This window comes from Cydia fagiglandana, chromosome 2 (assembly GCF_963556715.1).
Source record: "Cydia fagiglandana chromosome 2, ilCydFagi1.1, whole genome shotgun sequence".
NCBI classification, from domain to species: domain Eukaryota; kingdom Metazoa; phylum Arthropoda; class Insecta; order Lepidoptera; family Tortricidae; genus Cydia; species Cydia fagiglandana.
This window is the reverse complement of record NC_085933.1, coordinates 27,474,171-27,494,899: the sequence shown is the minus strand read 5'-3', so window position 1 is coordinate 27,494,899 and position 20,729 is coordinate 27,474,171. Positions and strand designations below refer to the sequence as shown.

The following is a 20,729-nucleotide window of genomic DNA, read 5'->3' as shown; positions in this document are numbered from 1 at the left end:
TAATTCTAAATATAATGATCAGAAACACGTAATGCAAAAAATATATACATATACAATAAAAACTATAAAAACGTGACCCTTGCACGGTATGGTTAAAATACTGCCATCATAAGATCCTTATACTGTGACCCGTTTGCTATCGCCGCCGCGCACAGCGCGCGCTCACGTGCTCGTCGAGCGGTTCGGGACGCGCGGGCGGGGCTTCACGGTTTGCCGCGCACCTCACCCCCTCAGATTCGTTGATGAGTCGAATCATATCGCCTTAAGCGGGAAGAATTTACACACAGTACGGGATTTGAAACGCATAAAGCAATTCATATAGGTGTGGTTCATAATTCTCAGTTTGCCTTTTAATACATTGTGTGTCAAAAACGTTGAGGAAAACCGGCATCTTTTCTGTAGACATTACATAAGTGTTAAATATATTTTCTATTTTCTACGACCTTTATGATACGAATTTTAAGAAGTAGAAGTTTTGACATGCATGCTTAATAGGATAAAGTACGAAAATAGGCATAGGTATCTGTAAGTTTTCATTCAACTCTTTGTACAACTTGTATAAATAGATTAAATTACGTAGATTGAGACATTGGTAATATGACGAAACTCGGTCCACAGGGTAACACAGGGTTTCCTAGCTCAGTACGGTTACCATCAGTTTGTCACTGACATAAACGCCGTCGAGAACGTAATTTACTTTCTATACATCTCGCTCGCACTCGCATATTAGTGCAAACGGGATGTATAGAAAGCAAATTACGTTCTCGACGGCGTTTATGTCAGTGACAAACTGATGGTAACCGTACAGGACGCGTCGTGGGTCGTGATTTACTGTATTGTTAAATTACAATAAACTTTTATGTTTTTTTTTTCATTACCATTTTTTTCAATTAGGTTTTAAAGTTCGTTTATTTTATGATAATTATGATGTCCACCGGAAAGACGCATAACATTAAGTCATCACTACATCTTATGAAACAAAGTCCACTGCCGCGTCTGTCTGTATGTATATATGTTGAAAACTACTAAACGGATTTTCACGCGGTTTTCACCATCACAATATAGTGATTCTTGAGGAAGATTTAGGTGTATAATTTGTTAAGCTTTTGTGTAACCCGTGCGAAACCGGGGCGGTTCGCTACTTTTAAAATATTTGACCCATGTATTCAGTCGATTTATGAGTTAGATAAAACTTGCAAAGAAGTAAATAAACATCGATCGTTTTAGCTTTTATCAAACTTTCAATCTGTTATTTGTTGATTTATTATATTTATTACCGCCTCTATTCCTAACCGATTATCAGAAATAAAGTTATGTACCTATTTACTCGTAAATGAATCGTTGCTTCTAAATTATTTGAGTTTTAGAGAGTGGACAATCAGTTAAATTAAACACAGTTACATATTTGTGAGTTATCACCATGTGCGTACTTCATCTTATAGGCCGGCAACGTACTTACAACCCCTCGGATTTTGCAGGGTCCATGGAGCACAGTAATTGCTTGCCATCAGGTAATTTGTGAACTGGTTTACCTCCTATAGGTATCATTAAAAATTGTGCACAGTTTGCGAGCCGCTGGCCGGGCGTGGCGCCCCGCCCCGGCGATAAAACACGAACCGCAGTATATCTCCGAGCCCAACATTATGTGTTTCATCTTTTACTTATCTAACGGACTTATATAAAATAAAAAAATAAATAAAAAATTGGGGACAATCTTACACAGATCAACTTAGCCTCAAACGATCTACGTTGACTAGGCGGCGGTATATGTATTACATACTAATATAGATAAATGCCTAATATCTAAGTAAATCCTTGAAAGGTAACTTGGTCCTTATAATGAGAACCTAAGGGTAACATTCCATTTCTAACCGCAGCTGCATTACTGTCAATTTTACCATGGAACTTGACAATGACAGCGATGCTTTCAGTACTGGTAGTATTATTTATTATTTTTTTAATCTTTATTGCACAATACATGAAGGTACAAATGGCGGACTTAATGCCTTAAGGCATTCTCTACCAGTCAACCAATGGGTCAAACCAGAAAGATTAAGTAGGTGCAGTGTCTTTAAAGTAAATAAGTTTGTAAACAAGACTCTATATGAATATAAACTATGGTGATAAACTTACACATATCTAGACACGCGGCAGCGTGTCAAGCCAAGTTCAAGCAAAGGAACTGGCTAGCCAGCGCCGAGTGTAATATTACACGAACCACTTGGTGCCACTTTTGACCCTTCTATAACTCAAAACATCTTTGACGTAAACACATAAAACTACGTGTGTTTAATTATATCCATAAGGATATCTAGAAGCCCAAATTTCATGAAGCTAGCTCAAACGGTTATAAAGGTATGAAGGTCAAAAAGTCGTAAATTTTAAGACTGACTTATGACTTATAGTACCTAAACCTAACCTACTTCCAGATGACCTAGAAGGATGAAATTTGGAATCCAGCTTGGTTATTGTGAGTAACCGTAGGAAAAAATCTAAAATTAAAATAAAGTTAAAAAATAGGGGGGGTCCCCATACAAAAAAACCACTTTTTATTGGGACTGACATATAAGTACCTAAACCTAACCTACTTCCAGATGACCTAGAAGGATGAAATTTGGAATCCAGCTCGGTTATTGTGTGTAACCGTAGGAAAAAATCTAAAAATAAAATAAAGTTTAAAAATAGGGGGGGTCCCCATACAAAAAAAAAACATTTTTTATTGGGACTGATATAAGTACCTAAACCTAACATACTTCCAGATGACCTAGAAGGATGAAATTTGGAATCCAGCTCGGTTATTGTGTGTAAGCGTAGGAAAAAATCTAAAAATAAAAAAAAGTTAAAAAATAGGGGGGGTCCCCATACAAAAAAATATTTTTTATTGTAGCGTTGGAACCGTTACAAGCAGATATTTGAAACTACCCCAATATATGTATTATTATATTTGCTATATGAAAATAAAGTTTAGTCAAAAAATAAGTGGTGCCCCATACAAAAAACTTTTAATACGCTCTAAACAACCGGCCAAAGGTGTGTCGTCGGCGGCGCGCGGTACCACATAATTATACAAAGAACAGATGTAAAAACCATACAGCGGAAACACAAGAAAAAACATTAAATCTCAATACCTGCCTAGTTTTCTTTACAAAAAGTATTGATATCCCACCAAAAACATAAATGTAAAAAAGGAGAGCCAAGTTCAATACAAAAATTATGCTTGGCTGTGGGGCTCGCCGCAAAAAGAATGGAGATCTAAATGAGTGCCACTGCCAAGTTCTATGCAAAATCCAAATATGTATTTATAGGAACAAAATAACATTATAAACAAGTATTAAACTCTATTTCTTTGCTTTATTGGATACCTATAACAATTGCTGTTATTTAAAAAAATGTGAGATCTTAAAGTAGGTTAGATTTGGCTTGGCCAGGTTTTATCAGAATTACAATATATATAAAATGATTGATATAATGAAAACTGGCCAAGTCAAATCTAACCTACTTTAAGGTCTCACATTTTTTTAAATAACAGCAATTGTTATAGGTATCCAATAAAGCAAAGAAATAGAGTTTAATACTTGTTTATAATGTTATTTTGTTCCTATAAATACATATTTGGATTTTGCATAGAACTTGGCAGTGGCACTCATTTAGATCTCCATTCTTTTTGCGGCGAGCCCCACAGCCAAGCATAATTTTTGTATTGAACTTGGCTCTCCTTTTTTACATTTATGTTTTTGGTGGGTACTTAATACAAATAGACTTACATACATAATATACATAATTATATACCTTGTGTGAATCATTAAGTTGACGAAGAAGAAAGTTTGTCAAGGAAATGTTTGCGCAGCATGCGCTTGAATGTGAATTTGGTCTGCGCTTGTCTGATAGAGAGTGGGAGACCGTTCCAAAGCCTGATAGCCTGGACAGTGAAAGAATTGGACATGAAACCCGTTCGATGTTGGGGGACAATGAGCTTAAGGCTACGGGAAGAGCGGAGATCTGTGCCTGGACGTGGGGTAACAAATTTAAATTTCGAGCGGAGATACTCTGGGGCGGACGGATCAAACAAGATTGAGTAGAGAGTACACAGAATACGAAGGGACCTACGATCTCGTATAGGGAGCCAATTAAGTTTTCTACGAAAAGCAGAGATATGGTCATACTTACGAAGTCCAAACACGAACCGAATGCAGCTATTAAGTAGCCGGTCAAATTTATTTAAAGAATCTTGAGTGAGATTAGTGTAACAAACATCAGCATAATCAAGGACAGGCAGAACAAGAGCTTGGACAAGGAGAGTTTTTGTGCTGACCGGAAGAAAATGTTTATGGCGATAGAGTGCTCTTAACGTGTTAATTACTCTACGACTAACGTCGGACACCTGTGGTTCCCATGTGAGCCCACTGTCAATTGTTAGCCCCAGGTTCTTCACTTGCGATGAAAGCGGAATAACTTCAGTTTCAAAGAGAACTGGCGCCAATTCCACAGTGTTTACCAAAGAGAGTAAGCGGGTGCTGCCAAGTAATATGGCCTGGCATTTAGCTGGGTTGACTGTGATACCAAAGCAATGTGACCAAGTGGAGATATGGTTAAGGTCTAAGTTTATTTCAGCGATTGCCTGGTCCAGATCCTTAGCACTCGCTTGGGTATAAAGCTGCAAGTCATCAGCATACAGATGGTAAGAGCATTTAATTTTAGAAGTAATAAGGTTAATAAAAATCGAGAAAAGAAGAGGTGAGAGAATTCCGCCCTGTGGAACTCCAGAAGTGAGAGTGCACCAGTCAGAAAACGTACGATCAGAACGAACCGCCTGACGACGGTCCTGAAGATACGAAGAGAACCAACCAGCCGCAGATGAAGATATATTCAGATGCCTAAGAGTGGCCAGTAACAGATCATGGTTAACAGCGTTAAAAGCATTGGAGAAATCGATAAGGACCAACACTGTCAACAATGAGGAGTCCATGCCGAGCCTCACGTCATCGACCACTTTGAGCAAAGCGGTGGAAGTACTGTGGCCACGACGAAAACCAGACTGAAATGAAGAAAGTAATTGATTGGAATAAATGTAAGTGGACAGTTGTTTATGGACAATAGCTTCTAAAATTTTTGAAAGAAAGGGGAGAATAGAAATGGGTCTAAAATCTTTAAGTGCACTAGGGTTGGAAACTTTAGGCAGAGGAATGACATAGGCGTGACGCCATAACGAAGGAAAAACCCCAGAAGACATAGAGAAATTAATAACATGCGTAATAACAGGGAGAATATATTCTAAAATGGAAGTAATCATAGTTCTACTTAACTCATCATGGCCAACAACATTCGATTTCACAGACATTATTGTTTTTCTAATCTCCTCATCTGTGGCTGGGGTAAGAGAGAAAGCGTTTGTAGTAAAACAAGGCAGGGCACTGATTTCAGCAATACTAAGAACTTTCGTAACAGGGTCTAAGGAAGAAGGTTTTGCAAAGTGGGAATTTAGATCTTTTGCCGAAAAAAAGAGAAGAAGTTAACTTGTTAGCAGATTTAACTACGCCAATCGATTTGAGAAATTTCCACGTTTCAGCTGGTGAAGACATGGCGATGTTGTGGTGAATGAATTTACGTTTTGCTGCTCTTACCATCTGGTTGCATTTATTTCTGGCAGCCTTAAAAAGGCACCAATTCTCCTCGCAACGGTCGCGCTTAAATTTGCAAAAAGCCCGATCTCGTCGTGTCATCGCGATTCGTACCTCTCGCGTGAACCACGGCGCCGGAGGCCTCTTCAACCGTACTGTGCGTATAGGCGCATGAATGTCGAAAAGCTTAAGAACAGACGAGTTAAGGGCCGCCACCGCTTCATCAACCGACGAAGCTGTCAGCGTCGACGACCAATCTACCGCGCGTGCGTCCCTCTGTAAGGCTTGAATGTCAAGTCTGGCAAAACTGCGGAGTTGTATCGTCACACGCTGCAACTTAGGAGGACGAAGGCGATAACTGAGAAAGACGAGATCGTGATGCGAAAAACCTGGAGCAGGGAGTTGGCCAACTTTTTCTACGAGATCCACACAAGAGACAATAATAAGGTCCAACCAGGAATCCGACGTGTCGATGTTATGGTGAGTTGGCATAAGGGGAAGCACAGAGAGATCAGCAGACTCAATAATGGCGTTCAGTTTGCGTGTCCTAATGTTGTTCTTTAAAAGGTCAGTATTGAAATCGCCCATGATTATCTGATGTTCGTATTCAACGCTAAGAGAGGAAAGAACAGTTTCAAAATCCATGAAATAGTCAACGCCGGGTGGACAGTACACTACACCGAGTGCAGCCTTAGTCCCTCCAATATTAATTTCAATTATTAAATATTCCATAGACCCCGAAAACTGAGATGAGAAGAGATTATTTTATACGGGATATTGCTGCGAAGGTATATGGCAACACCGCCGCCTCCTTTACCAACGCGGTCGTTCCGCACCAACACAAAGTCAGGTAGGCAAAAAGACGTGGAGTCGAGGGTAGGTTTGAGCCAGGTTTCGGAAACGAAAATAGCGTGGGCATTGCACGAAGAAAACGAGTCAAGGAGGTCGTTGTAGTGGCTAGGGATACTTTGCGCGTTAATGTGACATGTGTTAAAATGTTTTGTGGCAGTTCGAAAAGTGCGCCCTAGGCAGCTACCAAGAGTATCAGGCTCAGAAACTGAACTATTGAAAGAGTGAAAAGTAGAAGACAAGTCGCAAGCTGAATGAAACGATTCATCATCGGACATAATAATTCACAAGATAGGTATAAACTATGTGATAAATAAATATAAATATAATATATAAGAATATATATAAAAAAAAAAAACGAGCGTGAATGCACGCAACGTCTATCTATTGACTTTTGGTTTGCCCCACCAGTCAACCATTTACACAAAAAAAAATCAGTTAAAAACAATGAAAAGTATACAACTCAGTAAAAAGAAAGTTAATTGATAGATAATTAAGCACTAACTTACATATAAAAAAAAGACAGAGCAAGTTGCAATCGCATAACAAATAAAATTTAAGTTTGAAATAAAATATTACTGCATGCAATAACGAAACGCACCGCTAGGTGACATTACGTCAGTGACAGGTTGTCATTAATGTCAGAAGATAAAACAATTACAAAATTATATAAAAAGTTTAGGGGTTTATTCGTCGACCGCCATATTGGTAACATCGCCTCGTGATTCATTTCTTTGTTTTTGCTCATTAGTGTTGTTTAAAGTGTAATATTGATAGCGTATTATGCAGTAAATTAATGTGGAAGTGTGCAGATAATGAAAAATTAATCATGAAACGCGTTTAACCACCATTCTGGCGTCAACGCCGGGTAGCCCACGAGGGTCCTTGTAAAGTCCAGCTATCACCTTACAAGAGCTCATAACCCTAATACCGAACAACGTCGTGCTCTACGAGCATTTGGTATTTCTACCTCTAACCGTGGCTGGCTAGAGCCCTAGAGGCCATAATTTGATAGTTTTATACCGTACACTGGCTAAAGTTTATTTATTACAAATAATATTAATTCGATCCCACGTGGGATCCACTTTGACGTTGGCGAAATCATCGACAGTATCGATGGAGCCATATTACCCAAAGATTGATTGATAAAAAGTTTAAAAACTGGACGGTAGACTAAAAACAATTGTATAAACCTAAAAACTGAGTATACCGCGATTAAAAAGGCAAGTTTCTGAACAGTGAAAGAGAATTACGTAATGCTGCTTGCTACTAAATAACTATAACTAAACACAACGAAATAAAACCGACACAACTCCTCTATTAGCAGCCACGCTTGGCCCGTTTCTCCAATGTAGCGGCCGTAGAGGCTGCGCCGGGCTGCACCGCCGGCGCGGAGGCTTCAGGTCCCGCAGGTGCAGGCACTTCGACAGCGGGGGCTGCATGCTGCAGGTTGCTAGGGTGCTTTTCAATCAGCGCTTGAAGCTCCTCAGCCGAAGACAGGCGCTCCTTCTTTCCGCTGGCCAGCTTAATATGGATGGTGCCATCTCTGGTCCACACACGTCGCATCCCGAAGTGCTTGCGAGCGTCCATAAATACAGTTTGTCGCTGCTTTGTGAGAAACTCGGATATGACAACCGGAGATCCTTTGAGGGCTGTTTTCTTCATCCAAACTGCATTCCGAGTCAGGAGACTAGTGAAGCGGACCAGGACGGCTCTGGGTCTGCCGTTTGTCCCAGATCCTAGCCTGTGACAAACCGAGATGGAAGAACGGGTCACCTCGGGCAGGTGAAGATCATTTTGGCAGATAGCAGTGACTGTCGCTGCAACATCTTCGCCTGCAACCTCTGGTACCCCACTAAGCAGCAAGTTCTTACGGCGGTGTCGCATCTCAATGGCATCAACAGTCCGGTGAATGCTGAGGATCTGTTGCCGAAGGAGCTCCAGCATGGCAGACATTTGCTCCTTGAAGGTGCTTACCTCTTTGTTAAGGCTGCTTATCGTGGGATGAGTTTGAGGCGATGCAGTTTTCAATTTGTCATCCAGCTCCTGGAACCGCTTATTGAACGACGCCTCAAGGGTCTTCTGTGTCTCCAGGATGGTGTTTAATGTGTCCATGGCTTTTGTGCTCCAAGTGACAGTGTCAAATTCAAAAAGTCAGGGTGCAAAGGTCGAGTGGCAGGTCAGTACAATTATATCACAAAGTGGTCATTCACAAGGGCTATCCACACAATATGTTGTGAATTAAGTTACTATTTATTGAATTATTGTTAAAATTGTTTATAATATCTATACAAACTATTTTTTTTTTAATAAATAAATTTAGATGACACAAATCAGGTGTTGCTTATTTGACACCTACCCACCAAAAAAAGTGCAGCTGCGGTAGTGCAGCTGCGGTTAGAAATGGAATGTTACCATAATGTATACGTGGCTGCGAGGTAGTTTGAGGAGTTTATGTTCCAGTGCATTCACAATAAAACAAGTGAATATGTCTGCTGCCGCACAGCCAAAAGCAATATTTAAATAAATAATATCAATGAAACGTCTGTGCGGAAAGAGAAGAGTCGTAGCATGTATCGGATCCCATACATTTTAGGCCTCTTCTCTTTCCGCACAGACTCTAACCCTACCTAAAGGTGGCCCCTGACGAGCCTTCCAACAGTCCAAATAGCGGGGCTGCAATCCAAAATCGGTCCGTGAGTGTCAAAAACGTACAATGTTTAATATTAGGAAGCCGTCCATTTGGATGAATCCAATGTGACCGCACCCATTTGGGAGGCTCGTCAGTGGCCTGCTTAATATATTATATTATAACAGAATATATTATAATATACTACTAACAGGCAAATTCCAGTTTTAGTTATTCGATCTGTTTCCAATATGATACTGGTCTGACAGTGTCAAAGTCAAAAGTGACATTAAATTTCTTCGACCAAAAACGTAACTTGTGACAGATCAGTATCATATCGGAAACAGATCGAATAACTAAAACTCGGATTTGCATATAACTCTTATCTAAAATTTGCGATCACAATAAACTAAGTTAATATGTTTGCCGCATATCCAAAAGCAATATTAGGCGTAAACCGCTACATTGATATTTACAGCCGGCACGCGGCGCGCGTACCAACGGCTGTAACCAGGCCTGCCACACGGTTACCGGCATTTTAAGTCAGATCTCTACAACGTTTAAAATAGAGTTACCATTTGGAGAAGTTTTGGTGGAGCGAACAAAAGTTTACCAGATAATATAAGCTCGACTATTCCTAGTCTGACCGAAATTCTTTTACTCTCATCGAGTCATATGCCAGTATAAAGTTATCTTTGACAAATAAAATTAACATAGAATCCAAATTTTAATGAAGCCTACCTACGTACAACGTGGTTTAAGTGTAGCACATTATCAGATTTTTCTTGTGAGCGATACTGCTTGCGCGACATTACTGCTGAGTGCTGATACTTTGGTTTTGACATTTGCAGCAACAAAATGCAATTGTTTCGAACCCTGTTTTCTTCTTAGAAGGTCCATGGACCTTCTTTTTATTTCCAGTCATCCTTGAAAATACCTATAAGTTTGAATCTCAACTACATATAAAAGAAATATGAAATCTATTGAGTATAAAACACTTATGTACGGAGGCCAAGTTACAATGTTTTTATTTTAGAGAGCGCGTTTCGCTAAGGTTCGCAATACGGCCGGCTTATGGTAATGTACAGCGCTCGAATTATGTGCACTACGGCTATTAGTTATCCCGGATTTTGGCGCGTCTTGGCTTTTGTAGTTTTTAGGGAAGAATATTCGTTTGGAGAGAAAAATGTACATAAGGTTTTGCTACTAAGGTTAATGTGAAGAGGACCGAGTCCGATGAAGGAGTTACCTATGTTTTTTTTTGACATTTAGATTTTATTCTAGAAATTCTAGACTAGTATTATTTATACAATTTTTTTTAATGTTTTACGATCCTTTTGTGAAATTCTTAGTGTTAAATTTGATCTGTATAATAACATTGGATAATTATCAGAGCAATTGCTCTGATAATTAGATTAAGATAACAATATATGTGTAACTATTCGTAAGTGCTTGTTCCTAGGCCTACATGAATAAAGAATATTTTGACTTTGACTTTGACCGTCGGTCGTCATGTAAGACCGTCTGCAAGTTCTTTAGTCGCGTCTATAAGGGCTCATTTAGACGATGCGAGAACTCGTATGCAAGTTTCATTACATTGCGGGTTTTAATCGGTCGGTTGAATTGGACGTAACCAACAGTCCGCAATGTAGGTAACTAAAATCACATGCGAGTTCGCGCGCCGGTGAAATCAGCCCTAACTCTTGGGATTGTACAGATACTCCACTTACAGAAGATGAGTAGAGAGGAGCGAAGCTCCTCCTTTCTGACTGTGTCTGAGTGAAGCGCATATACAAATACGAGAGTTGTTGTTCTATGACCGTCATTCGATTAAGATTTTGGGGTCATGGATATTTGAGCCAGGTTTGTTATCTGAATATGCATCTACACATAGATATCAGACAAAAATACAATACAATACAATACAATACTCTTTATTGCACACCTCACATACACGTAAAAATATTACAAAGTCTTTGCCTTTAACTATTAAAACAGATAGATCAGTAGATATCAAATCAAGATGGCATTATTTTAGTGCCACTCTATACACGGTGTAACATTAGGAAACCGAATAATTTTAACCACGCATTTCTGAGGTCAAAAGAAGTAAAAAATGTAATATAAGTTTAGGTCAATGTCGCCAAAAAAAAAATTTCTTTTGTTTTGTTTTTTCAATTTTTTGAATGTATTTGTACATAAAAAATAAATGTTATTGGTAAACTTGTCACTTAAAATTGATTTTTACATTTTTTTTTCGTAGAACCTACTTTTTGCAAAGTGTTACTTGTAACTTTTGGACATCTTTCAATAAGGATATTTAGACTACGTCCCATAGCAGCAACATCACCATCAAAAAGGCCTTTTACACTATGTAACAATACAAACTTATTTTTTTTTAAATTAATAATATCTCTCTGAAACTAGCCGAATATCAAAAAAGTTTATATGACATTTTTGTCTCTAAATATGATCAGGAATACGCTGTTAAAATTATTCGGTTTACTCATGTTACACCGTGTATAGAATAGTTATTATGCTGTCTAAACTGTGAATGCAAAGTTGCCCAATCTTGCAAAGTTGGCATTTATGTAAGTACTTAAATTTTTGCACAATCTTGAAAAAATCTAAACTTTTAAGGAACTTCGCAACGTGGTGAAATATTGGCAATAATCGCAATGACGTAGCGACATCGTGATATCGTGTCAAGGTCTCCTGTACTTCATCATCATCATCATCATCTCAGCCATAAGACGTCCACTGCTGAACATAGGCCTCCCCCTTACATTACTACTTACATTACTAATATTTGATGAGGTGGGGCTTTAAACTGTGTAGATGGATGGTCCATTTATTGCACTCAAGCAATTAAAAACAGATACCTTCTATGTTGTGCGACAAAATGTCATTAAATACCTATAATAAACCGAAAAAACCCCTGGAAACTATATAAGATCGATGTGAGGCACACCGGCATATCAAATTTTTGGTTGGGAAACCCGTCATAAGGCCAGCCAGACCTTGGTCAGCAAGGTCCAATTTTTAAAGCTCTGTGCTCTAGACACAATAGACGGTTTTACCGTACACTAATGTGGCGCCATATTTCTTTAGGTAGGTAGGTTCTTATATAGAGTTACGGAAAAATATCCCAACGTCGACGTGAACCCATTACCCCGAGGTGGCAACAGTTAGCTGCTGCGCTGTTGACTGAACGCATTAGCGGGGCCGGTGCAAGCGCCGAGTCACGAGCGGCGGCGGGGGCGGGAGCGGGCACATCCCGTGATGGAACTTTTGATAAAATTTAACCTTTTAATGCAGCGGTCGGCAACCAGCGGCCCGCGAACCTCTCGCTTGCGGCCCGCGAGCCTCCCTGGCTATTTGGAAGTATTTTGTAATGTAATATTGAAAAATGACAATGTCTGATAAAGTCATAAATATTAACAAAGTGCGGCCCGCGTCCACTTCGTTAACTACTATGTGGCCCCTGGCTGCTAAAAGGTTGCCGACCGCTGTTTTAATGGGAAGAGTACGAGAAATCCGTATTCAAGCCTCATTGCCACCATAATGTCCACACTTGCTTTAAAAAAAACAAAGGTGGTTATTTTTCTCTTACAATGAAAGACACTTCGTTTGGCTTTTGGCGATACGATTATGCGAATGACATGTTGGCTAGGCTGCTAGATGGCCACAGTTTGCTGACCGTTTTGCAAAACGACATCAAGGTCTACAGAAGTAGGTATATTGCTGTAACATCAGGGTGCCCAGCCTAGATGCCAATCGTTTGCGCTGCGGCAACGAAACGCTATATGTCTCTCTGTCGCACGAATAATAATATGTAAGAGGGATCTTTATCCCTCTTACATATTATTCTCTTTAGATAGAAAGCTTTTCGTTGTCGTAGCGCAAACCACTGGCATCTTTGCTAAGCCATGAGACCCGCTGTCGCTTGTGACTCCCGTCCATGCGCAGACGCACGACCCGCAAACATGGCGCGCTAACCGCGCGCTCACGGCGCTCCGCGCGAACGGGACCGCGCCGTGACCCGCCCATTACCACTCCACTCCACCAATCGAATCGATGGTCGGTACCTGATGGGTTCAGGCTTACACGGTTTCAGAAGAATAAGAAAAAAAGAACATTTAAGGTCCTGAGTGACTGCATAAGATTCATATACCTATACGATATCCTAAATTATGCTTTACCTATACATATTTCAGTCTCAAGTACAGAAAATACCGGCCAAGTGCGAGTCGGATTTGCGCACGAAAAGATCCGTACCATTACGCAAAAAACGGCAAAAAATCACGTCTTTGCCCCACTTGAATATTAATTTTAGTCTGTTTTTCGTACCTATTTGTTGTTATAGCGTCGACAGAAATACATCATCTGTGAAAATTTAAACGCCTAGCTATCACGGTTCATGAGATACAGCCTGGTGACAGACAGACTGACGGAAGGACGGACAGCGGAGTCTTAGTAATAGGGTCCCGTTTTTACTCTTTAGATAGGTACGGAACCCTAAAAAATTACCTATACTATCATCATCATTAACTTAAGAGGTATTCTCTTGTCGGTGGAGTATCTTCCAGCTTTCCCTATCCTGCGCCAGCTCTTTGACTTTTTGGTACGACACGACCCCCACTTTTTCTTTCACTTGCTCCAAAAAGCTGCGTCTGGGTTTTCCTCGTCCCCGCTTGTGTCCTCCTATACTATATACTATATACCGCCTAAAAAGGTACCGCGTAAAAATTAGCTTTAGATTCCTTTAACTTTGCGATGTCTACAAGAAATACTCAAACTAGTTAGGCATAGGTACAATAAAATGTATTTATATGACCCAAATACAGATAAATCGTGCAATGAAGAAGAAAATATTATCCACTGGCACTAGTTTAAAATAAATTAATCCAAAATATACCCCATTTGAAAGTTTCTATAAAGACAATTAGTTTGCCACGTCCTAAATCCCGTTGATCTGTCCGATCCGGTGACAAATGGTCCGGGATTAGGGTAAATCGCCCGTCATTTCCCGGGATATTGATTCCGGGGCATCCCGGATCCCGCGGGACGCCGGACCGCGGGCAGGAATAAATGTGGCCGGTGATTTTTCATGTGTGATGAATTCATTGTTCTGATTGTAGGGTTAGGATTCGTAATGGTCAACTATTTATCGAAGTTTGTGTCTATTGTTTATTTTGAGGCAAAAAGAATAGATAGTATAGAGGGGTCCTGTCAAAGTAAATTTTGTAGTCACAGTACATTTACTGCCATCTATCGACACACGATTAAAACTTAAAATAAAATTCAAAATGTACAAATGAATTAAAATATGTTTACGGATATATGATTATTAATTTTTATTGTTCCACACTGACCCATGTTCTTTCACTGATACGTGTTAAAATTGTTAAATATCAAACGGTGTCGCTAACGCCATCTAACCGACAATAGGCCAAAGGTATATGGCGCCATCTATTCGAGAGTGACTTTTGCTTGACATCCGAGGCACGTTTTTTTCTTAGACTTTATTTATCTTATACGGAGTTATATATATCTCTGTTTTGAGGGAATATTCTAACTCTGATTCTGAATAAGTAATACATTTCTGGAAATACACATTAAGTACCTACTTTTACTCGACTTTTTAAATTATATATTAAGTATAATGCTTTGGTGATATACTCGGTACTATGGTGCCGCCGTATCACTTTTTGTGGAAGTGAAAACTCGAGTTGGTGGAAGGTTGCGTCATTTTGCCAAAAAATTCGATACAGTTGATTAAAATTAATTCATATGTAATTAAAGCCAAATAATTTATTATAGGATAGTGACGTTTCACGCATTGATGGTGGAAGGTATTTTTAAAAGAAGAAGAATAAACCACTGACAGACCATATCAAATAGTAATCGTATTACACCTCATGGAGCATCTATAAATCCTATAATAAATTATTTGGCTTTAATTACATATGAATTAATTTTAATCAACTGTATCGAATTTTTTGGCAAAATGACGCAACCTTCCACCAACTCGAATTTTCACTTCCACAAAAAGTGATGCGGCGGACAACGGTCCGGTTATCGCTTTCGAGACTTCGTCATTTTGAAGTTCAACCGGAAATCCACATGACTGCTGTCAATCTGCGAACAGTCTGCGGTATTCGAACTTCAAGATATTCACAAGCGACGACACGTACTAGATCCATTCTAGATACGTTATAGTTTAGATATCAACTAGTTCTCTTTTGCAACGCAATTCGGGCCACAAATGTCACTTTTACGTTAGATAGAATACTAGATATCTATTAGATGTGAATTAGATCTCTAAGTCATATCCTGTGGAAATCGTTCAATAGTATCTCCAGAATCGCGCAAATGTCAAATTTGACAGGTTAGATCTTAAACATATCGTTATCGTATCTTGGTGATGTCTAAAAGATGTCTATTTCATAATCCGAATCGGGCCCAGTGTTAATGTTAAGTATAATACTGACAGCGAACTGAACCTAACCTAGCCTGAAAATAAACACTACCTATTCCACGTCGTTGTTCCAAAACAGGTAAATAAAGTCGGCGACAAACGGCGATAAATAATGACTGCTCGTGACAGTTGCCAAATGACTACTCCCCTCTCTTTCCCTCCTACTACACGGTGCAGCCGTCTCGCCCGCGGGGGTGAATTTTTAATACGGCTGTCGCTTCGCGTCTTTTTTACGCGTTTTTATTGTTGCGTCGTTTGTTTTAGATTTTAATAGATGTGCTGGAATTATGTCGTGACACAAATATATTGGTAGGTATAATTACCACATTTTTTTATGGGAAGATACTCAACTAATAAGCCAGCGCCTGCTAAAATAAGTATACCTACGTTACAAAAGATATTTATAGCTTTCATAGGCTTCAGTAGTCAAAGTTAGTGACAACAAACCTACTTACATATTTTTGCATAGGTACTTACAGTTTAGTCATTGTTTCTTCTCTCCCACTGCTGCAACAATGATTAATGTCGGACCAAGAAAAGTCTGCAGCGGATTTGATAGCCCACGCAGTGCAAGTGTTGTTTATGCGTCATAATTTAATAGAAGTTTGACGTTTAAAATGAAACTTGCCCTGCGTGGGCTATCAAATCCGCTGCAGTCTTTTCTTGGTCTGACTGGTTGCAGAAATGTTGGCAGAGAAATTAAGACATCCATTCGATTCCAGACGGTTTTCAATTAATGAATTATATTAGAGAATATTCGGAGCAACGTCTTTTGTATCTGGATTTCTATTTGAGCTGGTATAAAGGAACCTTCTAGCAACCGATTTATAGAGAAGAGAGAGTGTTTATTCAGGGCAAAATAAAAGAATAAAACAACACGTAACATAACTTGACATAAAAGCTACGAAATGGTCCCGACTCAGCGTGGTGCTAGCCTGGCTTGGCCATTTCTTAATGCCTAGAGATAATCTACCCTTAACGCTTCTTTTCACAGATTTTGCAGTGGTCCTTCTACAGCCATTCTGTGGATGTGTGTCAAATTGTCGATTGATAAAGTAGATTCGTAAACTACCTACTTATTTGTAACGATGATTTCCTTGTTTCCAGGTGTGGTTCCAGAACCGTCGAGCGAAGTGGAAGAAACGCAAGAAGAGCACCAACGTGTTTAGGTCTCCGGGATCTTTGTTACCATCTCATGGCCTCCCGCCCTTCGGAGGAGATGTGTGCAGTCCTGGGGTCTTCGGAGACAGACCGTGGAGCATGCCCGCAGGTACAACATACAAATACAAAAACATCATCATCTATAAAACAAAACATTAGAGAGCGCCGGATCATTTGTTTAAAGAAAACACCAATCGAAACGTATGAAATGTATGAAAATCATTACGTGACTCTTTCGCATCTGGAGCCCGTTTCTTAAACGCTTGTAACTTGTAATACAAGCGGATGACACTTTTTGACAGCTTTTGTTAGAAAGGGACCATTTGTTATACAAGTTAAGAAACTTTTGAAAAACGGGCCCCTGTCATCCCGATGTGTTTTTAATATTAAATTTGATCGTTTGTCGATAAACTTGATCGATCGGTCGGTAATGATTGTCGCCTTTAGACTTAGATTAAAATTGAGGGCAGAAAACAGGCTACATACATTTTAACTCTTTTATTTATAAGGAGAGTTCCATCTATCGACCATCACCGAAGAGTTTTGGCCGAAGGGCAACGAGCGAAGTGGGTAGTCTTTAAAGTTTAAACCAGGGATTATTTTACGTTCTACTTTTGTTAGAAAAATTCTACAGAACGAAATTTAGGAAATGATCGAGTCTAATCAGAACTGTCATTGTGTTTCAGGGCTAGGCCAGCTCTCGCAGGGCGGCGTTTCCATGGGTGGCTTCGGTGCCGGCGTGGGTGGACTGCCCCAGCTCTCCGCCGACCTCAACCCGGCGCTACCGATCTCCTCCGTGGCCTCCAGCCAGCCCTACCAGTCGCACTACCCGCTCAACTCACTGGGTAAGTCTCCACAGTGACTACAATACATTGGACTACCTCGAATATCAGAATTAACTACCCTTCCGTTGCCGCTTAAAATAGCCAAAACTCTTCTGAACGCCTTTTCGGATGAGGGATAGCATTAAACATCACCATATTCAGCAGCACTGTCACTGACTGTAGCATAAATTTATTATTGCCTGAGTAGAAAATTAATTTTGTGTGTCTCTGCTTTGGAGAAATGAAAATTAATTTGATTGCTACGCAGAAGCAAAGAGAATTTAGCAGAAGTGTAATAGATTAGTCTTAACCCTTATCTTGGCATCGTAACACCCGTGATACACGGAACTTAAAAAAATCTAGCAGGTTCACTTTATTACCTAACAGAATAATTCTGCCATCAATATGTCGAGCTACTCTCCTTACTTATAGAAAAAAATAATTGACACGAGTGTCATTGTAAATTAATTAGTAATAATCAACATGGCGCCGCGGATACAATAGATTTCAGTTCGTACTGGAAGTTTTGCATTTATTTCTTATGTTAGTATATATTTTTCCATAATCTACATTTTGATATCTTTACTGTCTCTTAGTGCATACATATTTACAATGCCCTCGAATTTAAAAACATTTAATACACAGAACCTTACATGAAACTGTTATGTATTATATTTGATACACTGCCAAGAACTCAGAAATGTACATATCGAAAGGATTGTATTATATTTAATACATTGTCAAGTTATCGTCAAAATAGTTTTACATGATTATATATATTTTTTATATTTGTGGGGTTACAAAACATGCTTCAATTATTTAATATTAGTTTTCGTATTATTTAGTTATTAAACTTTGATTTTTTTAACTACTAGATGTTGTTTAACTATATATTCGTACGCTGTAGCATTATTGCTACGCCGTAGCCCGTAGCACGGAAAAATATGTGTATGGCAAAAAAATGGCCCCAAAGTAAAAAAATTGTATTTTTTTTTACTTATAATTATTTGTTTACGTATCATATTTTACTCAACTTTTTGCTGAAGACTTTTTCGAAACTTTACGGGATCACATTTTCCGCCCATATGATCAGGTATTCGTAGATATAATTTATTTTTACAGGTTTAATAGTCATCTGATGCTTTAGATTGCGTTTAATTAGCAGTAAATGCTAATTTCTGTTGCATTACATGTTTTATTTTTATTAAAATCTTCATTTTTATTCGAAAAAGTAGGTAACTATTTTGTCGAGTTATTGGCATAGTATCAAATATGATACATATGATTTTCCGAAACTGGAAAATCCTGGATTTTTTTCCTTATTTTTTAATAGTCTAGTATGCTCAATAGGTGACAAAAAACTAAAAAAATGATTATATTTAAGATATTTTGAGCCTTGCCAAGATAAGGGTTAAATAGGTAACTAAGATTTAAGCAAAAATCCAAACCTTTGTTTGTTATATGTGACAGGCGACACCATGATGTCGTACTGCAACAACATCGGGCAGCAAGGAGGCGCGCTGGAGGGCTCCCCCACTCCCCCCCACATGCACTGCGGGAACAACGCCTCGCCCACCGCTTCAGGTACGAACCTATAAGGATAGGTTTTAAGGAAAACTAAGTCATAGTTCCAATTTAATTCACCCTTTACTTAAGGCAATAAGCGGTCCTGGAAACCTAGAGAATAGACGTTAAAAAAGGGTGAACATTTGATGCAAACACAATTTCATTAAATTTTTTACCCTAATGTTTTCAAGTGTATTCTACCTCTGCGTCAGTACCTCCACCTTCTACTTGTTCTGTTATAGTAATATTATCTGATTTCTAGAACATAAGGAATCATGTGTCTTCAACGAATCTCTTTTGACAGGAGCGGGCGGCGAAGGCGAAGAGGAGGTGTGGCGCGGGCACAGCATCGCGGCGCTGCGCCGGCGCGCGTCAGAGCTCTCCGCAGCCATCCCGCCATATCTGCAGCTCAACTACGACGCCCATAGCCCCGTCTACTGACCGCCCAGTCGATAGAAATGATTCCCACAACTGTTTACAATATGTCCATCCCGTCCTACGTGATGATCGACTTGTGACAACACCGCGCCTATACTTGCAGTGCTTGCGTCGGCGATGTGTACTACTGTTCGCCGCCATAACGCCGTGTCTGCAGCTCAACTATGACGCGCATAGCCCCGTCTACTGTCGCCCTGTCGACAAACAAAAGAGGAATCACAGAAACTAATGTTTGAATAAATCATCCCGCCCTACGTCTATAAACACCGCACCGCGCCTACACCTGCAGCCCTTGCGTCTATGAAGCTTACAATTTTGTCTACTGGCCGCCCTGTAGAAAAAAGCACAGTTTCCACTTAAGTGTCTGTGTGAACCATCGGCATGGTCCAATACCTGCACTTGTGACAACAGTGCGCCTGTAGCTGTGGCGCTTGCGTCGGCGATGCTTATAACATGCCGTTTACAGTCATGCTGACATAAGAGACACGAACGACATCATTCCTGGTGTAAATTACTCAAGTGTAATCTCAGATAATAGAAAAAATATATGCAATACCAAAAATAAATGTAACGGAAATGTGATTTAAACACACACATACGCTACGTATTGTTATGCGAGTTCCACAAAATGTTAACATGTGTAAAAATTTGCAATCTTTTTTTTTTCATTCTTGTAATGTGATGATGATGGTGATCATTGAACACTGGCATTAATGTCAAAATGTATATAAGAGTAAGGCAAACTTAAATCTAACATTTAATCCATAGCTCGATACTAGTTTGACAGAAAAAAGGGTTGCCAGCTTAAAAGGTGAAACTAAATAATAAACTTACTGACTTTGAAACCATAACCCGTAAGTAGGTATATTTTTAATATCGACAAAATCACCTATAGCAACATTTAAACTTTTTAAATAGTACATTATGAACTGTCAAACTTGTGCGTGGAAGTATAGACTCTAGTTATAAAACGATTCGAAGTCCTGTCACAACGGGGTGACAACAAAGTCCTTTAGGACAATTAAATTTTAATAAAATGTGAGCTGTATTCAAAATATGTATACGCGTTCGTACAATAATAAATAATAATGATAGTAATAATGGTAAGCTATTTATTTCTTAAGCATAGGTATCATCGTGAAGTATTAAATAGTTGTAGGTAG

At 39.3% G+C, this 20,729-nt stretch overlaps 2 protein-coding genes across 3 annotated transcripts in view; one reads left to right on the top strand and one right to left on the bottom strand.

The window, feature by feature from the left end:
* The window catches only part of LOC134679536 (homeobox protein orthopedia), a 57,543-nt gene extending 37,949 nt beyond the window's left edge, over positions 1-19,594 (top strand). For both annotated transcript variants that reach the window (XM_063538492.1, XM_063538493.1), the window contains 4 exons: positions 16,685-16,847; positions 17,425-17,583; positions 19,033-19,146; positions 19,433-19,594. In XM_063538492.1, coding sequence (XP_063394562.1) covers positions 16,685-16,847; positions 17,425-17,583; positions 19,033-19,146; positions 19,433-19,569 — 573 coding nt within the window. In that variant the 3' untranslated portion in view covers positions 19,570-19,594. The remainder of the gene's footprint in view (positions 1-16,684; positions 16,848-17,424; positions 17,584-19,032; positions 19,147-19,432) is intronic.
* Positions 7,620-8,794, bottom strand: LOC134679714 (uncharacterized). Its single transcript, XM_063538656.1, has one exon. The coding sequence runs from the start codon at positions 8,580-8,582 to the stop codon at positions 7,788-7,790; it is 795 nt and encodes a 264-aa protein (XP_063394726.1). The 5' UTR covers positions 8,583-8,794; the 3' UTR covers positions 7,620-7,787.
* Positions 19,595-20,729: the final 1,135 nt, after the last annotated feature.

Excerpts from the sequence above, each read along its gene's own strand:
- LOC134679714 (XM_063538656.1), bottom strand. The coding sequence starts at position 8,582 with ATGGACACATTAAACACCATCCTGGAGACACAGAAGACCCTTGAGGCG.